At 39.4% G+C, this 26143-nt stretch overlaps 1 protein-coding gene across 1 annotated transcript in view; it reads right to left on the bottom strand.

The window, feature by feature from the left end:
- Positions 1–9620: 9620 nt before the first annotated feature.
- Usp14 (ubiquitin specific protease 14) overlaps positions 9621–26143 on the bottom strand; it is a 123382-nt gene continuing 106859 nt past the window's right edge. Inside the window, exons 10-11 of the mRNA XM_067147073.2 lie at positions 15484–15666; positions 9621–10082 (exon numbers count right to left, since the gene is read on the bottom strand). Of these exons, the coding sequence (XP_067003174.1) occupies positions 9961–10082; positions 15484–15666 (305 nt within the window). The 3' untranslated portion in view covers positions 9621–9960. The remainder of the gene's footprint in view (positions 10083–15483; positions 15667–26143) is intronic.

Genomic DNA, 26143 nt, shown 5'->3' with positions numbered 1-26143 from the left:
ACTTTTAATTACCGTTTTCCACCGATCATTGTTACATTTTAAACACTCCCTCATGCCTGTTTTATCAGCCATATGTTACTGCTTAATAGTCCTTCTTTTAAGACCTTCCTTTCTATCACATTTACTTTTATCTGCAACAAAAACAGCTTCATTATCACTAATACCATCTATTACTTCAGTTTCTCTATAGAACTCATATGGTTTTACCAGCACCAGGTCCATAATATTCATCCCTCTAGTTGGTTTCATCACTTTCTGAATCAGCTGTCCTTCCCATATTAACATTTGTTGGTCATGCTTCCTGTCGTTCGCATTACCTTCTCAACTGACATTTGGCAAATTGAGATCACCTGCTACAATCACATTCCTTTCCATATCATTTCCCACATAGCTGATTATCTTAAATAATTCTGAATATGCGTTAGCGCTACCCGTTCCAAGTATGTACACTCCAAAGACATCGAGTTGTCTATTATCTTTAGAGATGAGCCTTACACCTAGAATTTCATGTTTGTCATCTTTAACTTTTTCGTAGCTTACAAATTCTTCTTTCACCAGAATGAATACTCCCCCTCCTACCATTCCTATCCTCTCTCTTCGATACACACTCCAGTTATTACAAGTAATGAAAATCATTTTTGGTCCATATTGAAAGTGTCATATAATGTGTACAAGAAAATATTTATTATTTTGCCACCTATTCAATACAATGCAAAATGTTAACATATGAGTTAAAATATTGTTAAAATTTAATGAGATATGTTTCGATTAGAATAATCTTTAACCAAGTACCTGGTAAAAATAAGGTTTTGATATTGACTGAGGATGCCTCATAAAGAGAGGCGAAACATGCCTCATTATATTTTAACAATGTTTTAACTCATATGTTAACATTTTGCACTGTATTGAATAGGTGGCAAAAAAAAAAAAAAATTTTCTTGTACACATTATACACACTCCAGTTCTGTGAGAATATTTCTGCATCCATTATATCATTTCTCAGCCATGATTCAACCCCTATTACAATATCTGGTAAGTATATATATATTAAATTACTTAATTCTAATCCTTTCTTTAAAATACTTCTACAGTTCAGCACTAACATTTTTATGTCATCCCTACTTGACTTCCAGTTCCCTGTTCCCTTTGCTAGAGGCTTTACGTCGCACCGACACAGATAGGTCTTATGGCGACGATGGGATAGAAAAGGCCTAGGAGTTGGAAGGAAGCGGCCGTGGCCTTAATTAAGGTACAGCCCCAGCATTTGCCTGGTGTGAAAATGGGAAACCACGGAAAATCATTTTCAGGGCTGCCGATAGTGGGATTCGAACCTACTATCTCCCGGATGCAAGCTCACAGCCGCGCGCCTCTACACGCACGGCCAACTCGCCCGGTCCCTGTTCCCTTATTACGCCAGCTAGGCCACCCCGTACACCACTGCGGATTAAGTGAAGGCCATCTGAGCGCAGATCCGTATCTCCTACCCACCCACGAGGATCTAGAAATCTCACTCCCAGTTTTGCACATACTCACTCCATAGTTTCATTTAAATCCCCAATCACCTTCCAGTCAGTATCCCTCCTACACAGTAATCCACTGATAACAGTCTCCGCTTCCGTAAACTTCATCCGTGATGCATTTACCATATCCCACACATCCCCAACTATACTTTCACCTGCTTGCCCTACGTTGTTGGTACCAACGTGAAACATTACCACCTTCTCCTTTCCCTCCTCTTTCTCTTCTACTTTCCTCAACATCTGCCTTAACCTAATTCCTGGATAACACTCTATACTGGTTATCTTTTATCCACACACTTTCCCCACATGTCTAACAATGGAATCCCCCCATGACCATAGCCTCCACCCTACCCACCTCATATGATCCCCTCCTCTCCTGGTCAGTCCTATCTTTCCTGACAGCTGCAGAAGCTACTTCCTTCTCCCTTTTCTCCACCCCATGACGCTGTTCCACTTGTCTTTTTCTATCCACTACTCCACGTTTCCCTTTCCTACCTTTTCCCTTCCTCCTATGTCCACACTTCTCAGCAACAATTCCCTGTTCCTTATCTTCTCTCGGCTGTTCTACTAGCAGTGGCTTGTACGGATTTCTCACAGACATCTGTCTTGAATTCTGATCCTGAATGGAGCCCTTAGCCTGCAATCTCCTTCCCCTTAAAACATTAGACCACCTGTCTTCTACAATTCCCCTCTTTCCTTCCCATCCCTCTTTTACACCTACTGTATCCTGTACATTGCTTGAGGGAGGCCTACTTTCCTTCCCACCGAGCTCGATAGCTGCAGTCGCTTAAGTGCGGCCAGTATCCAGTATTCGGGAGATTGTGGGTTCGAGTCCCACTGTCGGCAGCCCTAAAGATGGTTTTCCATTTTCCATTTTCACACCAGGCAAATGCTGGAGCTGTACCTTAAATAAGGCCACGGCCGCTTCCTTCCCACTTCCAGCCATTTCCTGTCCCATTGTCGCCATAAGACCTAACTGTGTCGGAGCGACGTAAAGCAACTTGCAAAAAAAAAAAATCTTCCTTTCCTGTCCTCTGAGAGAATCCTAATTATCTCCCTCAAACTCTCCACCTCCTCCCTCATACTCCTTAATGCCTGGCCACACCCACAGTTCCTACACTTGCACTCCTTAGCCATTCTTTACTGAATAATGAAAAGAAAAGGAAAAATAAGGTAACTTATTCTGTGCAAAATAAAAATGAAAGGAAAGAAATATTGTCTAGGATAGTTCACAAAGATCATACAACAATAAGGTAATTAATATAGGCTACTACTAGACTACAATATTAGTTGTACGTTCTTTTTCTTTCCTTCTACACCCTAACAGGATGAAAATTGCTGTTAATTATTGAAAACAGAAAATAATACACAAGGATTACACAATTCTAAATTGCAGTTAAGTATACCCTAATTACTACAACAGAATTCCAGTAAGAGAGTTACTACATATACCACTTTCAAACGTTCATCTTGCAATGCAGCATTCCACACGTGATGCTATGTTTTACACTAGTAAAGAGAGGTACTGTAAGAGTTATTCTAAACTATCAGATAGAGATTATTCGAGACTAGTAAGTCCATCTTGAAATAACTATTTACAACAAGGCTACAGTAGGTCAAGAATAGATAGGGGTTGTATGCAAATAATGCATCTGGGATGCCTATCACTGAATAATAATTCAAAGGATGCTATGCTAATACAATGAATGTTACAACTGATGTACTATGTGGAATGTACTATGCATCTGATAATTGAATGTCCTCGATATATGAAATAAGAATGGAAATATTGCTTGTTGTGAGGGATCTTCTAAATGAAATATGTGATTGAATAGTAATATGGGATGTACTGTAGTCTTCCAAGTTGTTCAAACAAGCAGAAGCATATGTGATGTAATGTAATGGTATGGAAACTTTGTGGGCATAGCCATAATTGTGTTAATGTTATTATTATGCAAATGCTGGATTCCAAGGGAACAACAATGGTGTGTCAAAATAGTTAGTGCATGATGAAGTACAGATCATTGATATTGAGAACCCTAATGATGTTTACACCACTCCACCTTTGTTATGAAGGGGCAATTTTGATGACAGTTATATCTTCAGAAGGAATAATTGTATGGGATAAGAAAGGTAGAGGTCATCTGACATGAGTTATTATAATTGCCACGTGTAAGAATATGTGTAAGTAGAATTACCAAGTATGACTTCCTACACACGGTCATCTGAGAATTATGTGTGTTTATTAAGGGAAGCTGATAATCTGAGGAAGTAGAAGTAGAAGGCAATAAATGAGGACATATACACAGAACCCATTGCATGATATGTCTGACATTATCTTTCCTTTCTTATTTCATGTACAACATTATGTTGTTTCTTTGCACAACTCAGTATTAGTTGAGATTGTGTTATTGTCTATAATCTTTAAGTAAAACCAGCGTGGAACTTTATTTTTATTTTTTATTTTACAATCTGCTTTAAGTCGCACTGACACAGATAGGTCTTATGACGATGGGATAGGAAAGGGCTATAGGACTGGGAGGGTAGTGGTGGTGGATGTGATTATTTTTCTAAGAGGAAGTACAACTAGACAACCATCCTCTAGGAGTGGGAAGGAAGTGTTCACAGCCTACTTCACGAGTCCATATAATTGGCTTGCTGCATTATTCATCATCATCATCATCATCATCATCATCAACATAGGTTGTTCTGCCATCCAGCAAGTCCAATCATTGCTGTGACCTCCATATCTCTCGATCTTGTGCCCTTTTCTTCACTTCTACATAACCTTCCTTTCTTTTTCTAATGCTGTCCAATAACTGATATGGTCTCTTCCCCTTCCACGTTTTCTTTTTTATCATTCCTTCCACTGCTACTCATAGTAAAGAGATTATGCCCTATCAAATTTTTATTACGGTTAGCATGCTCCTCACTTCTCCCACTCTCTTCAGAACTTCATTTGATATTCTATCTTCCCAGCTTACTCCTTCAATTCTTCTCCAAATGCACATCTCAAATGCCTCTGTTCTTTTCACCTTAATGTCCATGTTTCAGCACCATATAGAGCTATACTCCCGTAACATCTTGCAAGTCTCTTCCACAGATCTTTCAACAGGGGCCACAAAAAGAGGTTTTTTTTTTTTTTTTTTTTGTTTTTTTTTTTTTTTTTTTTTTTAAAGGGAAATTGAGCTTTTATGCCTGTTATAGAGTGAAGGTCTTCAGTAAACATACTTCCAAGATACATAAACTTATTCATATGTTCAATAATTTCTGCCCGATCTTGATTGTTGCTTTTTCACCTTTACCTGCAAGTATCATGAATTTAGTTTTCTTTTTGTTTATGCTCATCCCATACTTTTCACACTTTTTGTTTAATTATCTCAGCATTTTGCAGAGGTCCCTTACATTTTCAGCTATTACTGCCATATCATCAGCAAATCTTATGCATTCAATTATCTTACCTCCAATGTTGACACCTCTTTTACCATCCAAACATTCACAAATAGTTTTCTCCAAGCAAATATTAAACAAAGTTGGCGATAAGCAGCAACCTTGTTTAAAACCTCTCCCCAATCTGATTTCTACTGTTAATTCTCCTCTTATTCTCACTCTTGCTGTTTGGTTGTAATATAATTGCTTGATCAGTCTTCTCTCCCTCTTCCATTCCACTCCATGTGTTTTCAGTATCTCCAGGAGCTTATCCCACCTCACTTTGTCAAATGCTCTCTACGTCTACAAAAACTGTGTATACTTTTCTATTCATTTTTTATAACATATTTTGATATGTATATGATAGTTCCGTTATAATGCAATGTCAGTGCGTAACAAGATTAAATTTACTGTAGAATATTACTAAGTTTTTCAACTATAATAACAATAGAGCAGAAAATGTTCATTTACATTACTGTTTAAAAAAAAAAAAAAAAAACGAGAACCATTTTATCCACATTTGAAGTTCATAATAGCATTTCACTTGTTTGTTATATGAAAGTTATATATTTAAAATAAGGAATTGTCAAGAAATGTTTATTTTTGTGTCACAACAATGGACATAACACTATGTTAATTGGGCTATAATTGTAACCCACTGACATGACAACTTTAGGTGCGTCCACTGGAAAATGATACACTAGGAGGGTAATGATTGCCACATATGAAATACATGCAAAAAAAGTGAGCGAAAGGAAGAGAGATTGAATTTATTTGTAGACATTAGGAATCTAACAGACTCCACACCTTTTTTAGTCTAGTGTTCGGATTTTTTTTTTTTTTTTTTTTTTTTTTTTTTTTTTTTTTTGCCATTTGCTTTACGTCGCACCGACGTCTTATGGCAACGATGGGACAGGAAAGGCCTAGGAATAGGAAGGAAGCGGTCGTGGCCTTAAGTGAGCTACAGCCCCAGCATTTGCCTGGTGTGAAAACGGGAAACCACGGAAAACCATCTTCAGAGTTACCGATAGTGGGATACGAACCCACTATCTCCCGGATGCGAGCTCACAGCTGTGCGTCCCTAACCACACGGCCAACTTGCAGGGTTTGGAATAATGTGAACTTTTGTGCAATTGTAGTTTGATACCATTAATTTAAATAATCTGTTATTTAAATTGTAAAATGTCAGAATATTTGTAAACAAACATGTTGTGGGATGTAGGCGGCCATTATTTTTGAGATTAGACTGCAATGTTAAACAAGTCACGCCCATTCTTGTTTATTGTTGAAATGACAATGTACTCGCTAGAAATCTTTGAGATGAAAAATACAAATCAATTTGTTTTTAAAGAATGTAAATCAATTGTCCACCCACGGTGTATTATTTATTGAGATTTTAATTTTCTTTTGCAAGCTGCTTTACGTCGCACCGACACAGATAGGTCTTATAGCGACGATGGGATAGGAAACGGCTAAGAGTGGGAAGGAAGCGTCCATGGCCTTAATTAAGGTACAGCCCAAGCATTTGTCTGGTGTGAAAATAGAAAAGCATCTTCAGGGCTGCCGACAGTGGGGCTCGAACCCACCGAGATTTTCCTTTTTTTTTTTGCTAGGGGCTTTACGTCGCACCGACACAGATAGGTCTTATGGCGACGATGGGATAGGAAAGGCCTAGGAGTTGGAAGAAAGCGGCCGTGGCCTTAATTAAGGTACAGCCCCAGCATTTGCCTGGTGTGAAAATGGGAAACCACGGAAAACCATTTTCAGGGCTGCCGATAGTGGGATTCGAACCTACTATCTCCCGGATGCAAGCTCACAGCCGTGCGCCTCTACGCGCACGGCCAACTCGCCCGGTGATTTTCCTTTTAAAAGTAAATTTGGGTCCTCTCAACGAAAAAAAATAACCGTGCATCATTTATAGTTAGTAGCATCCCTTATCCTGTCTCATACATGATATTTACACCCATTGCATAATTAAGGCCATACAAGGAAAGATATACCTGCCAACCTGTCTGCAACCTGTACACCCATGAGGTAAGTTTCCTGCCATTCACCGACGGAGATAGTGATTTGACGCCCAGTCGTCGGAGCGAGCCGAAGAAACAGAAGAAGAAGAAGAGTATGTGCACACAAATATCATCAGGGAAAGTGGAAGAAAAAGTATTAGTAACAAATTTCAGGCTTACAAAAGTATGCTACATTTTAATGATCAGGACCCTATAACGAGTTATGCTGATTATGATCATGTTAAATCTACTAGTACTGACAGCAGACTTGAATACTCAAATTAGTTGATTGTGCAAACCACTGAAATATTCAACTGGTTTTGCTTGCACACAAAAGCCAGCTCTGGTTACCTCAACATACTTCCTTTCAGCTAAACACACTCGTCTCTTCACCACATTCTCTGTTCATCTTGTAGGTTCAGGATACCAGAGGACTGCTGACAAATTGTTTTGCAGCACAAAACCCATATATGACAACACATTTGATCATTACATTTAAAGAGATGTCAAGTCAGGTTTATTATTTATCATTTAACTTTTTACATTGATGGAACATGAAGAGACATCTAATGGATCTTTGCCACATGAAATATTGATACCGGTATCACAATATACTTTATAATACTTTCTCTCACACATTCAATGGATTTCTTGCACTGTAGACATTTTGAATGAGATGTCAGTAGGTGAGCTCAATAACCATCTTGCCCAATATTATTATCCAACAACATCATGAGGACAAAGAACAAGTATTTAATTATCTTTTGCAAAATCATCCTCTCAGAAATTCAAATGGCTTTTGATTTGGATCAAAACAAATATTATATTGCAATCACTCCTAATAGGTAGAACACATGTATCTTCAAATGGTTAAAAGGATAAAAATCAGAAAAATTTTGAACAAAGATTATTGTATAATCATACTTGTCATTCAAACATGATTACCTATTGTCATAAGAAAAATCGAAGTTCCTTGAGTCATGTTCCATGTTTTCTCCTTGAGTTTTCCATGACTTCATTAATTTTCTGAGAATTCCTGGCAGGCACTATATCACTGCACTCAACTTTCTCACCTCCTCCACATCTAATGTTTTATACTTAACTCTTCGCCGGAGGAAACATATATATATGCTCTACTTTTCTTTCTCTCAGGGTGGAAAAATATATATGTCCCGTTCGAATTTCGCGGCTTTATTAGCCAAGGAGGTACCCAAATACACTCATAGATGGCAGAATCTGTTCCATCAACTCTACTGATGAGAGAAATCCGCTCATTATCTTAATATGTTTCTTCTCCCATTTGTGGGAGTTGTGAAACACACACATTGCATGACGCAATTTATTCATGCGCATACGTATTATCTCGTTTTGCGATTTTCCGGTGAAATGGCATCGCAAAAACAGATTAGCGATACCGGTATATTGTCAGGATCGGATGTTATAAAGAAGTGTCAGGTTTTAGTTTTAATTTATGTTACTCTGAAGATGAAAATTCTTCTCCAGCTCATCTGAGAGCAACAACCAGTGACACCAGCTTCAACAGAGTGGATGGGATGTAAGTAATAACGTCCCGGACTACAAATATTATTCCCGTTAGTAATATTGATCAAGGGTCAATATTGTCATCAAACTTTGATAAGCACACCCAGCAGAATATTTCTTATTTATGCAGAGTGTGGGTTCAACATCTGTGACTACTCTTTGACTGATTTTTCCACTTTTTGACGAACAAAGTCATAAAATGAAACCAAAACATCACTGAAAGTAGCTTTTAGTACAGATATTTCATAACAGTAAGTAGCCACGCTATGGCTATGGAGCCAAGACCTGCATTTGACACACGAGTTCAATCCCCGCTGCTGACTGTCCTGAGAATGGTTTTCTGTGATTCATCATTTTCACTTTCAGGCAAATGCCGGGACAGTTCATATTCATAGGCCACACGAGTTTCCTTCTACCTACTTACCCAATTTCATTCAGCATTATTCATCTTCACTAGCTCCACAACTGAGGTTGACGCCGGAAAGGGCATTTGGTCGTACAAACGTGCCATATACATTCATCTCGCCTAATCCCCAACCCCCTATCAGGAAATAGTTAGACATACAGAGGACTAACGTGTACTTAAAGTTAACCATTGTCAGATCATATCATATGGAGTGTCCCTTGAGCCATTCTTCCAGTGAAAAAAATATGAGACGAAATTTATTTTGTCTTCAGATCACTTCATAGTTGGGTTTCCACTCTTAAACAACGTACACGGTTAATTTGGGTATATTTTTATGGTTTTAGTACTTTTTCCGAAATTTTGTATGTATTTTTTTTTCAATATTTTCGCTGCCTACAGCCATGAATTACCACTGCTGTGAAGGGTTACGATTTCCGTCACCATTCCTTCTTTATTCCCCTAACTTACTGTGCAAGTGTGAAATTGAAGGCAGCTTAACAATCACTCTTTGTTTAAATATTGCCTCAAAGACAGACTGCACTGACTGCTAGAAATTCTGCTGTCTATAGTCTAAAATTAGTCAGAACTCCACAATGGTACATACTTCCAGCTCAGTTAATGACTATTAGCACTGAATATTTCACCTCATTTCTTGCAGCACAAACTTCCACTGTAAGGTAACACAATATCGCATAAGAAAAAGTTTTCTTAGTGCAATTCTATAAGGGAAAAAGAAAAAATGTAAATTTTATTTTAATATCATTTTGAATATATGTATTGAACATGCATATACTTCAGTCTTCTGTAAACTTCTTAAAAGGCAAAGGTAACCACAATGAGTCTGATCTTCACAAACCTAACACGAGAACAGTTTTAAAAGATTTTAGATCACAATGATATTGATGTGACAATCAAGATTGTAATTTTTTAAACAAAATTAGCTTTATTGCAAAATATACAATAAACAGTTAACAAAAACTGAAAAGCTTAGCAGCAATAGAAAACACCAGCAAACAGTTGTTAGAGCGTAGGCAAGACCGGTTGCTGAAGGAAATATTTATTGCGAAGTAGCAGTTGTATCCATTGAAGCTGAAACTGCTAAACTCTCTCCATTCTCCTCTATTGGTTCTTCTAGAACTCGTGGTCCATATAACAATACATATGCACAATGCCAGTCACCTAAAGGAATAAAATGAACAGATAATTAACTCCTAGATAATGCTTTTTACTGTTACTCAACAACCAGGAACTGCAACAGAACATTTCAAACACTAGTAAAATAAATAAAGCCATTATAATGGCAAATAGAATTAATACGACCAGGCTAGTGTAAACTAACCATCCCACAACACCACATAAAGAATGTTTAATAATGAAATAAGCATATTTTTTGGAATTACATTTAACATCATACGAACACATTATCTATTGTATCCACATCCATTATTGTTGTGAAGGTACTCTTTGTCTTTGGGCAACCTGCAGCTGTTGCAGGAAGATTGTATAATAATAATAAAAATGAATGTTTTTTACATGTATAATGTCCAATCAACACAAGACTCCAAAGAGGGTGAATTAGAATTCTACGAAAGAACTGCAAAAAAGAGTATAACTGTTTAATATAAACATAGAAATTATGCTTTGTGTTATCAAGAGCTTCAGAGATGCTTGCTGCTTGAATTCTCTGAAGTACATAAAATAAAATAAAAATTAAAAACTAGTATCGTATACTATATATTGCTTATACTTGTAAGTCTTCATAACTTATTAGCTTCCTTATTTTCAGCAGAAGGAAAGTCAATGAATAAGTAACTACATGTTTAGCTTAACCCTTGAAATTGAGCATAATTACTGTATTATAAAAATTTTATTTTCAACTGAAGTTTCCTTGGCTTGTCTAGAAAAGGCATATATACCAGAAGAATCATCATCATCATCGGTTTGCTCTTCCAGCGAGCCGGGTAGGGTGTTTGAAAACGAGCGTCTTCCTAAGTTGCCCATACAAAAAGATTTTGTCGCTCATGTCAGATTCCCAATCCCATCCTCTTCTCTCCACGTCTTCCCTCAGTTGATCCATCCATATTCTTCTTGGTCTTCCAGCTGGTCTTCTACCTGTTATTCTCTTTTCCAAATAAGCACATGGTAACCTTGTGCTATTCATTCGTTTAACATGCCCACACCATTTAAGTCTAGATGACCTAAGTCTTTCCTCCATTGATTCATTTAGACCTAGGTTAGTAGGATCTCATCATTTTTCACATGATCAAGTAGTGTCTTTTGGAGGGCAGTTCTAAGAAATTTCATTTCACAGACTTGAATCCTACTACAATCCTTTGATGTTAGTGTGCAGGTTTCCAGAGAATATGTAAGGATGGGAATGAAATGTGACTTGTACAGGATCATTTTTGTTCTTTGTGGGATCTTCTCATCCCATAGTAGGTGTCTGATACTGTAAAAGTTAAGAGCCTTTGGTTACTCTGTTTGTTATTTCTATCTCAGCTCTGTTATTACTAGCCATTACGCTTCCTAAATATATGAATTGGTATACAACTTCGTGGTCCTGTATTTTTATGTTGCATTCTGTATTATGCCTGCTGATTTTCAATGCTACTGTTTTTGATGGATTCAATTTCATTCCATAATCATCAAACTTCTTACAGCATACATTCAGATTATTATACACTCCCTCCTCTGTTTCATCCCATATTGCCAGATCATCTGCAAACACCAGAGCCTGAAGATCTTTATTACCTTTTCCTTTTAGTTCCTTTAAAATGGTATCCATAACTGCTATGAAAAGAAGAGATGATAAGGCACTTCCTTGTTGTACTCCTTCAGTTGTATTGAACCATTCAGAGTGACCATCTCCAATACTGACACAGCTTTTGCAATTAGTATATAGCATTTGGATCTTCCTAATAAGGTACTCCAGTACACCAATTTTTCTAAGATTTTTCCAAATAGTTGATCTAGGAACATTATCATAAGCCTTTTCAAGGTGCATAAACACAATAATTAGGTCTTTTCCTCTTTCCCAATGTTTCTCTGCCAACATCCTCAAAGCAAATATCAGATCTGTTGTGCTTCTTCCAGCCCTAAAGCCATGTTGTTCCACTTCTAAGATAGGCTCTAGTATATCCCTTACTCTGGCTTCAATAATTTTCTCCATAATTTTAAGGCCATGTGATAGGAGGGTAATGCCTCTGTAATTTTCACTTTTCCTTCTACTCCCTTTCTTAAAGATAGGAACTATCATCCCTTTTGTCCAATCTTCAGATATTTCGTTATCCTTCCATACTGTTTTGAGAACTCTATACAGCCAATTTATTCCTGGTGGGCCAGCAGCTTTAATCATGTCAACTGTAACTTCATCAGCTCCTGCTGACTTACCCCTCCTCATCTTATGGAGAGCTTGCTCTACTTCCGTCCATATAATTGGGATATCTTCCTCTATTGTTTTCTGTCCTACATTCTCAACAGAGATGTCCTTAGTGCCATTTAGGAGCTTGTCAAAATACTGTCCTATTGTATCCCTGATATCATTCATATTGTGAACTATATTTCCATCTGCCGTCTCCAGGACTGTAACTGCCTCTTTATCTGATCTTTTACTTTTTACACTGACTGACAGAGCAAATGCAACACCAAGAAGGAGTGGTTCAAAAGGGATGAAAGTTGGGGAAAAAACAGAGACGGCACGGACGAATAATTGATGTTTATTTCAAACCGATATGCAGGTTACAAAATGCGCACGGCATCGACTCAGTAGGATGTAGGACCACCGCGAGCGGCGATGCACGCAGAAATACGTCGAGGTACAGAGTCAATAAGAGTGCGGATGGTGTCCTGAGGGATGGTTCTCCATTCTCTGTCAACCATTTGCCACAGTTGGTCGTCCGTACGAGGCTGGGGCAGAGTTTGCAAACGGCGTCCAATGAGATCCCACACGTGTTCGATTGGTGAGAGATCCGGAGAGTACGCTGGCCACGGAAGCATCTGTACACCTCGTAGAGCCTGTTGGGAGATGCGAGCAGTGTGTGGGCGGGCATTATCCTGCTGAAACAGAGCATTGGGCAGCCCCTGAAGGTACGGGAGTGCCACCGGCCGCAGCACATGCTGCACGTAGCGGTGGGCATTTAACGTGCCTTGAATACGCACTAGAGGTGACGTGGAATCATACGCAATAGCGCCCCAAACCATGATGCCGCGTTGTCTAGTGGTAGGGCGCTCCACAGTTACTGCCGGATTTGACCTTTCTCCACGCCGACGCCACACTCGTCTGCGGTGACTATCACTGACAGAACAGAAGCATGACTCATCGGAGAACACGACGTTCCGCCATTCCCTTATCCAAGTCGCTCTAGCCCGGCACCATGCCAGGCGTGCACGTCTATGCTGTGGAGTCAATGGTAGTCTTCTGAACGGACGCCGGGAGTGCAGGCCTCCTTCAACCAATCGACGAGAAATTGTTCTGGTCGATATTGGAACAGCACATGCTGAAGAATGGCGGTTGACGTGGCGTGCGGGGCTGCCACCGCTTGGCGGCGGATGCGCCGATCCTCGCGTGCTGACGTCACTCGGGCTGCGCCTGGACCCCTCGCACATGCCACATGTCCCTGCGCCAACCATCTTCGCCACAGGCGCTGCACCGTGGACACATCCCTATGGGTATCGGCTGCGATTTGACGAAGCGACCAACCTGCCCTTCTCAGCCCGATCACCATACCCCTCGTAAAGTCGTCTGTCTGCTGGAAATGCCTCCGTTGACGGCAGCCTGGCATTCTTAGCTATACACGTATCCTGTGGCACACGACAACACGTTCTACAATGACTGTCGGCTGAGAAATCACGGTACGAAGTGGGCCATTCGCCAACGCCGTGTCCCATTTATCGTTCGCTACGTGCGCAGCACAGCGGCGCATTTCACATCATGAGCATACCTCAGTGACGTCAGTCTACCCTGCAATTGGCATAAAGTTCTGACCACTCCTTCTTGGTGTTGCATTTGCTCTGTCGGTCAGTGTACTATTCTATACATCATTTTCATATTCCCTTTACTGTCTTCTTGCAGTTTGCTTGTAAATTCTTCCCAACTTTTCTCTTTTTGTTCCCGTACAATTCTCATGACTTCCAACTTCCTGTATCTATATTCTTTTGCCATCTCTTCCCATTTATTGTTGTCTGTTCGGTCGCTGTTGATTCTTCTGTCAGACTTAGTCACATCAAGAGCTTTCTTGGCTTTATTCCTTTTCATTACGCCTTCTTTCCCTTTATTGTTCCTGAAGATTGGACAAAAGGGATGATAGTTCCTATCTTTAAGAAAGGGAGTAGAAGGAAAAGTGAAAATTACAGAGGCATTACCCTCCTATCACATGGCCTTAAAATTATGGAGAAGATCATTGAAGCCAGAGTAAGGGATATACACTTTTGCTTGTTCTTCCACATATTTTATCTGCGCTACCAACCAGACCTGCCTTAAAATAATTCCATTCTTCATTACCTTTCTTTGTGTCTGTTATTGGTATTTTAGCTCTGATTTCCTCTTGAAACTGCTGTTTGACTTCCAGATCTGTCAATTTCCAGTCTTTAATTTGTGGTTTTTTCTTCTTGTTTACTTTAATAATAGGTTTGGTGACTCTTAGGTCCATAATGAGGAGTCTATGGTCACTATTAAGGCTCTCACTAGGTATCACTTTTACATCATGCACTTTTTCTCTACTTGGCCTATCTGTGACAATAAGGTCTATCACTGATCTATACTGACCATCCCAGCTGTACCTTGTTATCTTGTGGCTATCACGTTTCTGAAACCACAAGTTCTTCACCAGAAGTTGGTTTTGTGCATATAGATCAAGCAGAAGTTTACCCTCCTCATTTCTATTACCAAATCCATATGGACCAATAATGCCTTCATAACCTGACCTATCAGTTCCTACTTGGGCATTAAAATCCCCAATTATCATTATGTTCTCTTCATCAATGATGTCCTCTAGTTTTTCCTAGGAAGCTTGCTTTTTGGTCATCACTACAACCCTGCTGGGGAGCATAAACGTCCGAAGTGAACCAAGGTAAATAAAGCATCTTATACCCCCAAATGAACCAGGAAGAAGACCAGCTTCAAGAGTGTGCCATGTGTGTGCTCACACATCAAGAAGGGAGATAAGGAACACAAGGACTATCTACCAATGTAAGGAGTGCAACAAAACTCTTTGCCCTGTACCTTGTTTTGAGGATTATCATACCAAAAACATATTACTAAAAATGATGTTTCACAATTTTTGTGCTTAAACTAGTTGTTTTATGTCTTGTTAACATAAAGTGTTAAATTCATTCATTTCATTAAAATATAATGCCTCTTGAGGGTTCTTTTACAAACATGTGCAAAAACTTAAATTTTGGGGTGTGCAATGGGCTGAGAAACCTGACTCTCAAAGGGTTAAACATTTCACTCTGCACTCCTGACATGATTGGGCAAAGGTCTGCACAAAAGTTAGAGATTTAACTTTTAACTTTAAAATTTGGTGACGTTATTTAAGATAGTTATTCAGAATAATTAAACTTGAATTAAGTCTATATTTACCTCCACCAGAAAGTTTGAGAACTTCTTCCGAAGTAACTGGCGATACTTGATCATCATCACATTTTATCCAAGTGTCGCCTTTCTGACGAACCCAAGCTACATAATGCCCACTGGAGCTGGAGCGACCACGATGAGTCAGAACAGCTTGTAGAGTGTAGTAGCCGGAGTTGTTGGAACCAAGATCTAGTATTTAAAGATAAACATTATACAAATGTTATGGTATATTAAGAAAACCTACAAATAGAAAACATCAAACAAACATCATATTGGGATGGAACATAATAACTGTTTTGTTCCCTGATGGAATTACTTGAACAGACAGCACATCCCCTCATGTTAATAAACATCATGGGAATGAAATATCACATAAAGGTCTTTCAAAGCTAAGGTGTAATAACCCTTGGAATAAACCAACTGCATCTTAGTACAGCACATTCAATAATTATCAATGACATGCTGACATTTTCTGATACTATACACATACATACAAGACTGTTATGCCTTTCAGCGTTTGGTCTGCAAGCCTCTGTGAATTTACCAAACGTTGTCACAATCCTCTATTTGCAACTACTGCTGTGGCCTCATTTAGTTCTATACCTCTTATCTTTAAATCGTTAGAAACTGAGTCAAACCGTCGTCGTCTTGAACTCTCTCTACTCCTCTTACCCTTGATAACCGAGTTCATTATTCTCCTAGGTAACCTATTTTCCTCCATTAGTCTCACATGACCCCCCCCCCGAAGCCAGTTTATGCGTACAGCTTCATCCATCGAGTTCATTACTAACTTAGCCTTTATCTCCTTGTTCCAAGTAACCTCCTGCCATTGTTCTTACTTATCATTCTTGCTACTTTCATGTCTGTTAATTCTAACTTATGAATAAGATATCCTGAATCCACCAAGCTTTCATTCTCGTAAAGCAAAGTTGGTCTGAAAACAGGCCGATGTAAAGATAGTTTCGTCTATGAGCTGACTTCCTTCTTACAGAACACTGCTGATCACAACTGCAAGCTCACTGCATTAGCTTTACTACACCTTGATTCAATCTCATTTACTATATTACCATCCTGGGAGAACACACAACCTAAAAATTATCTACCTGTTCCAGCTTTGTATCACCAATCTGACATAATTCTGTTGACTTTCTTACCCACTAGCATAAATTTAGTCTTTGAGAGGCTAATTTTCATACCATACTCATTGCACCTATTTTCAAGTTCCAAGATATTAGACTGCAGGCCTTCGGCACAATCTGCCGTTAAGACCCAGTCGTCAGCATAGGCCAGACTGCTTACTACATCCCTCCCTGCCACTTTATACCTTTCAACAGATGATCCATGTAAACTATGAACAGCAAAGGTGAAAGATTACAGCCTTGTCTAAGCCCTGTAAGTACCCTGAACCAAGAACTCATTCTACCATCAATTCTCACTGCACCCAATTGTCAACATAAATGCCTTTGATTGATTTTAATAATCTACCCTTCGTACCATAGTCCCCCAGTATGGCGAACATCTTTTCCCTTGGTACCCTGTCATATGCTTCCTCTACATCTACAAAACGTAACACAACTGTCTATTCCTCTCGTAACATTTTTCAATTACCTGGCGCATACTAAAAATCTGATCTGATCTGAAACCACACTGGTTTTCATCCAACTTTCTCTCAACAACTGATCCCATCCTCCCTTTCAAGATGCCAGTGAATACTTTGCCTGGTATACTAATCAATGAGATACCTCAATAGTTGTTGCAATCCTTCCTGTTCCCTTGCTTATAGATAGGTGCAATTACTGCTTTTGTCCAATCTGAAGGTACCTTACCAACACTCCATGCTAATCTTACTACTCTATGAAGCCATTTCATCCCTGCCTTCGCACTATACTTCACCATTTCAGGTCTAATTTCATCTATTCCTGCTGCTTTATGACAATGAAGTTTATTTACCATCCTTTCCACTTCCTCAAGCGTAATTTCACCAACAACATTTTCTTCCTCCCCACGAGCTTGGTTGTTCGCGACACCACTAGGAGGATTTCCTTTTACGTTGAAAAGATTTTCAAAATATTCCCTCCACCTCTCCATTGATTCCCTGGGATCTGTTATGAGTTCACCTGAATTATCCAAAACACTGTTCATTTCCTTTTTCCCTCCCTTCCTAAGGGTACGAACATACCGAAGATGCATCGCAGCTCGTGGTTTACATCGCGGTCGATGCTTCGATGTCACCTCTTGGTAACACAAACACACAGTTTTAAATGGAACAGTTCATGTCAAAGATGCTCGCTTCCATTCACCATCGCGATTTACCAGGAGGTCTAGCGCGATGACAAGAAAGTTTGTGTTCCCATCGCTGTAGAACGGGAGGCATCGATCTGGCTTGTCCGGAATGAGATCACATGATGTATCCCCCCGTTCTACTATGCCCATGATCCAGGTGTTCACAGAGCCTGCGTGTGTATGCATGTGGTAGTTATTGTACGTACTTCACAGTATCAATTTTTGATTCCACATTGTTGAACATGTATTGGAACGTCTCAAGGGACATTCTCATGTATGAATGGAATCTGTCCGGGTGGTGTTTCAGTTCTCCAAATAAGTTGTGATATTCCCCCAGCGCCTGCTTTCTTTTATTTATAGGATGAGCATTCCACTGGCGGGCTGACTGAATTGAAAGTAGCCACCATCGTGTGCTTATGCACAATGAATCACTATCTTCACTGTCACTTGAATACATACTCTATACTTGTAAAAGCTCAGCAATAGAGGATAAATTAGCTTTAACTTCAACGCAGAGATCTAAACATTACGTCCACTCACTGTAAACACATCTCAGAACACTGAAAGGTAAACCTCCCCAGTATGTTCACCCTCCATCGACTGCAACGTAAACCGCGACGTAAACCTTGACCGCGAGCTGCGATGCATTTTCAGTATGTTTGTATCCTAAGATTCTTTATTACTGTCCAGAAAGGTTTCCCTGCTGCTTGACATAGCCTCTCCAGGTTATTTATCAAAATCTTCCCACGACTTCTTTTTGGATTCAACAACTATTTGTTTCACTCTGTTTCTTTCATCTACATACAATTCCCTGTCTGCATCAGCACTTGTTTGGAGCCATTTCTGATAAGCCTTCTTATGTTTAAAAGCTGCTCTCACTTCATCATTCCACCAAGATGTTCGCCTTTTCCCATCTTTACACACAGTTGTTCCTAGGCATTCCCTTGCTGTTTCTACTACAGCATCCTGTATGCCACACATTCACTTTCTATATCCTGAACCTGCTTACTGTCTACTGTTCGAAACTTCTCACTAATCTTATCCATGTACCTCTGTCCTCGTCCTGGAGATTTTCTACTCTTATTTGTTTGCAGACAGATTTCACTTTCTCTATCCGAGGCCTAGAGATACTTAGTTCACTACAGATCAGAAAGTGGTCTGTAGCATTGAAAAATCCCCCAAAAACCCGTACATTCCTAACAGACTTCCTGAATTCTAGTCGGTTAAGATATAGTCTATTATGGATCTGGTACCCCTGGCCTCCCATGTGTAGCGGTGAATAGCCTTATGCTTGAAGAATGTATTCATAACTGCTAAACCCATACTAGCACAGAAGTCCAGCAAACGCTTCCCATTCCCATTAGTTTCCATATCTTCCCTACATTTACCAATAACCCTTTTATATCCTTCAGTTCTATTCCCAACTCGCATTGAAATCACCCATTAGCACTATCCTATCCTTGCTTTGACCCTGACTACAATGTCACTCAATACTTCATAAAACTTGACAACTTCATCCTCATCTGCACCCTCACATGGTAAATACACTGAGAATTCTCGTCCTAATTCCTCCAACTGCCAAATCTACCCACATCATTCTCTCATTTACGTGCCTAACAGAAACTATGTTGCGTGCAATAGTATTTCTGATAAAGGGTCCTACCCCATACTCTGCCCTTTCCTTTTTAACACATGTCAAGTACACTTTGTAATCTCCTATCTCTTCCTCGTTATCTCCCCTTACCTGAATATCACTTACTCCTGGCATATCCAGATGCATCCTCTTTGCTGACTCAGCCAGTTCTACTTTCTGTCTTCCATAAGACCCATTAATATTGATAGCTCCCCATCGAATTCCATTTCGTTCACCAAGTTGTTTCCAAGGAGTCTCTCACCTGTCAAATGAGAGTGGGACTCCACTACTTCCATAAGTCCGAGGCTTGCTTAAAATGTTCTGAGCTCGGTAAATTCATGAAGCAGGATGCTATCCTACTTACACATAGCCCAAGTGTGGATAGTCCTAGTCGGCTGAGCAAGGAGGGCCATAACTCAGAATATGTCCGAGATGCACACTCCCCTTAAACGCAACTGGTATCCCGATTCTCAGGACCTTACTAGGCCACTCAGCCGTTGCCCATGGTTCACAAACTAGGACATGGCTACAGTAACCCACACCATGAACCATTCTGATATTATAAAGAGCGGTAATTTATGACTACCATTTAGCATTGCTGCAAGCAAGTAACAAAAGTCACTCTCTCCTTTGCAAGTTTTCTCCCTTTCACAGTGTCATTTTGAGCAGCACAAGTTCAGTGTGGAAGCATCTTATAGCTCAGGCCGATTCGTCAACGATATATACTTGATCGGGTGTTATGACATATTCCTTAACAATTATTTTCAAATTGTGAAACAAATGTGTTCGAAGCTACATCATCAGCTAATAGCCTCTCACTTGAAATCACCAAGTTTTGATTATCACTTTGCTTTTCCAGAAATGCAACAAATCTTCACTTGCAGTAAAATTATCATTTTCTTCTTCCAATATTTTATTCAAAATAAGCACCCTTTCTTTGATAATGGCTACAACAGTCTCCTACTACAAGTTTATACAAGAAAATTCAAGAAAATGCTGCCCAGCCTCGATTTTCTACGTTCTGGATCGCTGTTTCCACCCACCATGACCCGCTGCCATTACACATCTGAAGACTCAGCTCTTCATCTTAGCTGTTCGCCACATAATTCTGACGTCAATTTGATGTCACCTTCTGAAACAAACTTGATTCTTCAGTTTGCTGTTGTCTTTTCTCACCCAGTCTGTATAAAAGGACCATCCACTCCACCTGGAATTCAGCCTGCTTCCGACTCCGGTGTGGTAGAGGAACCTACGCTTATCGTGTGTTTTACACGGTCTTGTTTATTACCAGACCACCTGGGCTTTACCAACCAGATCTTGGGTGAGCGATGTAGCATTTTCTGCTATTTGCTTTACGTTGCACCAACACAGATAGGACTTATGGCGATGATGGGATAGGAAAGGCCTAGGAAGTGGAAGGAAGCAGCCGTGGCCTTAATTAAGGTACAGCCCCGGCATTTGCCTGGTGTGAAAATAGGAAACCATGGAAAATCACCTTCAGGGCTGCCGACAGTGGGGCTCGAACCCACTATCTCCCGATTACTGGATACTGGCTGCATTTAAGCGACTGCAGCTATCGAGCTCGGTAAGTAGCATTTTAAGTTATTTCAGGACTTAGTTCCCACAGCCCTTCAGGCAATATTTTGGTGCATTTCTTGGCCGTGTTTATCAATCTCTCCAGTTATGACCTATTTGCACATGTGCGGTGTTCATTTTTGAAATCTTGCTTTTTATATTTTAACTTTGCCAGTACTGGTATGCAAGGAATTTTAAGGTCATCTATCTACAGCTATTAACTTTATCATCTGTGAACTAGCCTTCATATTTTCTACAAATATTTCTAATAGTGTGTCGTGCTGGACAATTCCTCCTGCCACGCACCTGGTTCCAGTCTTGTTTCCCTCCTTCAATTCAGGTTCTATGTCTTATTAGATTATTTCTGATCTGTTTGCCATTGCACCTAAGCTCACAGGACAAAAATTAGTCACCCGAGTGCACATGCAGAGATGGGTCATTAAGTCTGTATAGATGGCGCAGCGAACGAATCCTGTGCTCAACTGCACGCGCCCCTTCCTCTACGTTAGCATAAGGTAACATTCAGTGAGACATTGATGTTTCAAGTGGACAGTGTATGTCAACATGTATAGATGTAAGGAGAGTGGCAAAAAAGGGCAATCGTGTTTGGCCGTGCCCATGTTTTGGGGGTGTTTTTCGTATCACAGATTAGGCCCGCTCAATGAGATGACCACTAACATGAACCAGCATGTTTATTTAAACATTCTGGATGATCAGGTGTTGCCTTTCAGTCAACATCTGCATGATGAGTTAGCTATTGATACCCCAATTTTTCAAGATGACAACAGTAAAGTTCATTGGGCTGGGCGCATATGTGACTGATTTCATGAACACTCCCTAACCCTACTACATCTCGACTGGCCTGCAAAATCGCCTGACTTGAACTCCATTGAAAATCTGTAAGACATGATGGAACAGCAGATAAACCGCCCACAGCAGCATCTCGGCAATTTGGTGGTACTGCGCGATCAAATTCTTAGCAAGTGGCTTAACCTTGATGTGACGTACCTGCACATCCTTGTGGACTCACTTTCTAACCGAATCCAGGTGGTTATCAAGTCCAGAGGTGACAGTATTAAATTATGCTTGCAATGATTTCTCCAGGGACGACTAATTTTTTGTCCGTTAAGATTATCTTCTTTATAAGGTGATCATATAATTTAAACTTCGAACACTGTGTTTCTGGGTTATATTGCCTTTTTTCAGTGTTGTAAATGTGGCTGGTATTCCTCACTGAAAATGCTTGTTGTTGTTGTTTTTACTCCATTTATTTAAGTTGTTCATTTTTTCTTACTCGCTGTTAAACTTTTCTCAAATGGTTGTTAATTCGTGTCCTTTCCCTTCTCTTTGCATACCGTTGTTACTTCAAGTTTTAAAATATACGTATATTGTACTTGGGATTATCCTTTACTTATTTATCATCCTGTACCTACCACAGACACCTCTGAAATTCCCAGCTGCTTCCTAACATCACATACATTATTATTATTATTATTATTATTATTATTATTATTATTATTATTATTATCATCATCATCATCTATTATTACGATTATCTCAATTGTTATCTGTTATCATACACCACATGGGACCAGACAATGGAGTTCCTTTTCTTCTTTCCAGCAAAAACCACACCCAATAAAGCATGATCCTCAACATTTTACGATTTCTAAGTTCATCTTCCTTAAAATCCATCAATGTATGAGCTTTTAGTTCTTTCCTGTTCTTTCTCCAGTCTAATTTCATTTGCAAATTTTTGCAGGGACCTCATCTCTGTCTAATCTTTCAAGCACTTTTAACTTCTCTTCTGAAGTAACCGAACTGACAAACATTGTTATAACGATAAACACTCATTATTATTATTATTATTTATAAGTTTCATATTCCGTATTGATTGGATTCAATGTAATAGACAAGAAAAATGATCCACCGATCAATACATTTATTGTGAATGAATTATTGTACTAGTACCGGTTTCGGCCTATCTTGGCCATCATCAGCTAGCACACAAATTTACAGTCATTAGACAAAATTACAAAAATGTTACGTTAGAGCATCCGGATGTCTAATGAAAAATGGAAGTAAAATATATTGCAGTATGTTGCGTTAAAATATCTCTGATTAAAAGTGGTGATGGTTATAATAAACTAAAACCACTTGCTAAGAATTTGATCGCGCAGTACCACCAAATTGCCGAGATGCTGCTGTCGGCGGTTTATCTGCTGTTCCATCATGTCTCACAGATTTTCAATGGAGTTCAAGTCAGGTGATTTTGCAGGCCAGTCGAGATGTAGTAGGGTTAGGAAGTGTTCATGAAATCAGTCACACATGCGCCCAGCCCAATGAACTTTACTGTTGTCATCTTGAAAAATTAGGGTATCAATAGCTAACTCATCATGCAGATGTTGACTGAAAGGCAACACCTGCTCAATCAATAGGTTTTAGTTTTTTCGGAGGAACACAGGGATGCAACTCGAATAAAACACACAATGGACTTTGGAGTAATACAAAATACAAAGGAAATGAGAATAAAGGAAGTATACAAATAATATTATGGAACATCGAAGGCTTAAAAAACGCATTAAGCATGTCGCCAACGGATTGCCTAAAAGGATATGACATAATAATATTGACACAACAGACCATTGGCAACATGCAGAATATTATTGCATACATCTACAAGCGAAACAAGGAGAAAGAGGAAGACCCATAGGAGGAATATCCGTTCTCTTAAAGCCTTGGCTGACCCCAATAAAAATGATAACGCAACTGGAACACTCTATACTAATAGAAACAAAACACATCACAATTATTGCCACTTACTTTCAACCATATACAATGCCTTGGAAATAATAGACGAATTAGGGCAACTAATAACTCAGAGCAAACAAGACAACCCCCTAATCATAGCAGGATACTTCAACTGTAGGTTGGATGTAACAATTACAAAACAAAACTAGTAATGGAAAAATTACAAGAAGATGGCCTTCTATTAAATAACAGAAACATTCCAACCTACATATCTCACAATGGAACAAGCGTGATAGATGTTGCACTCATAAAAGGGCAAATAAAAGGAGAAATAACCCCTATATGGTCAGCAAATCACACACCAATAAGAAAGCATATCCCCATGAAAATAAAAATTAATGGAGATTGGCGATCATCAAACAAACAAGTAAAATGCCTATTATCACGAAAAATTGACGTCGAAAAAGTAGAAGGACAAGTCGACCAGATAAGAAAAATAGAAGAGCTCACTAAGGAATTAAGACTAGAAGAAGCAGCACAAACACTAGAGGACTTGCTAATACAAGCCGCAACCCCACGAAAGGACCGAAAGGCGAAACAATGGTTCGACCAGGAATGATACCTGCTAAGAAAAGAAGTACTGAAGGCCCTGCATGAACTAAAGACAAACAAGAATAACCTTACACTCTATCAGGTATACAACAGAAAAAGAAGTCTCTATAAAACGCTCACGCGGGAAAAGAAAAGGATATACTGGGAGGAAGAAGGTAAAAGAATAGTAGAAGAGGCAAAGAAAGACCCATATCTCGCTCTACGTCCCAGGAAGCAAACACAGACACACTATATAAACATGGAAGAATGGATGACACACTTTAGCAATATACTCAACAAGGAAGGAATAACAAACATCCCAGAAAAGTATCAAAGTACCAATACACTAGCGCCAACAGCATGGACTCCACTGACAACAAATGAAGTCCAAAACATCATCTCAAGCACAAAGAAAAACAAAGCTGCAGGACCAGACAACATATACAGTGAGTACATAAAAGACACTGCTCATCTCCTACTGCCTACATGGACAAACTTATACAATAAATGCATTGAGACGGCCTCAATATCGGAGAGATGGAGACATTCAACTGTTAAAGTACTCTATAAAGGAAATGGTGACCCATATGACACACAAACACATACAGAGGCATCGCTCTGGAGAACATACTGTTCAAGACATAGACAAAAGCAATTGTGGCGAGAGACAGAGAAGAAATAGATGATTATCTACCGGAAAATCAATTCGGATTCAGGAAAGGAAGATCAGCTATTAATGCCATACAATTACTACTCAATAACATATGGGAAGTCCTTGAAAAAAGAGAAAAGTTTTACGTAGTGTTGATAGACTTCACAAAAGCATTCGACCTCATAAATCGAGAACTTGTAACCCAGAAGCTGGAAGAAGCTCTCAACAGAAACAATGTGTGGACTAAAACCATAAAAACGATACTACAATGGAACAAAATAAGAATCTCTGACAATATATCTCTCTCAGAACCGATACTTCAAACGAACGGGGTATTACAGGGTGATCCAATTAGCCCGTTACTTTTCATCCTGGCAGCAGAAGAAATAATGAGAATAACCCATAAGGAAGACGTAGTATCGTATGCCTACGCCGATGATATAGTGATCGGATCAAGAGAAATCACGAAACTACAAAAAGTGATAAAAGATATGGAGAAATGGTGCTACGAACAAAAGTTTGAAATTAATACATCAAAAACAAAAATGATGGTATTTAGGCAAGGAGGAAAGATCCCAGCAATGGCAGAAATCTTCATAAAGAGGCAGAAAGTATCCATAGTAAACGACTTCAAGTACCTTGGCATTACTCTCCAAACAAGTGCCAAATGCTTTACAAAACATGTAACAGAAAAAGCAATCAACTACATAAGATCACTCAGCCTAGAGACGGCGATGGCACTATTTAGATCAAAAATCATGCCTATAATAACATATGGGATAGAAATCATATGGCCGTACCACACGGAAAACAACCTATCCTCTCTAGAAAGAGTAAAAGCTCTATACATAAAAAGAGCGATCGGTGTATCCAAGACTACAAGATCAAGACTCTTCTACCTCCTAGCGCGAGAATCCTTCCTCATTGAAGACTTCAGAACACACCTGACTCTACCCAACACCAGAGCATCAGAAAATCTCCTAGCAACACTCAGAAAAAAAGAGAAGACATTCCTTCAGAACTCTTTGGGACTGGGGCCATGATAGACCGGACATGGACAACATCCAACTTCGAGATGAGGCACGAATTCACAGACTGGCAGTACATGGTTTCCACCATCTAATTTGTACCAACACCTCATACCATGAACCGACAGAGACATGTAAGTGCAAACTATGTGG

The sequence above is a fragment of the Anabrus simplex genome, chromosome 5 (genome assembly GCF_040414725.1).
Source record: "Anabrus simplex isolate iqAnaSimp1 chromosome 5, ASM4041472v1, whole genome shotgun sequence".
NCBI lineage: Eukaryota > Metazoa > Arthropoda > Insecta > Orthoptera > Tettigoniidae > Anabrus > Anabrus simplex.
The sequence above is the reverse complement of the archived record's forward strand: the minus strand, read 5'-3'. Positions and strand labels throughout refer to the sequence as shown.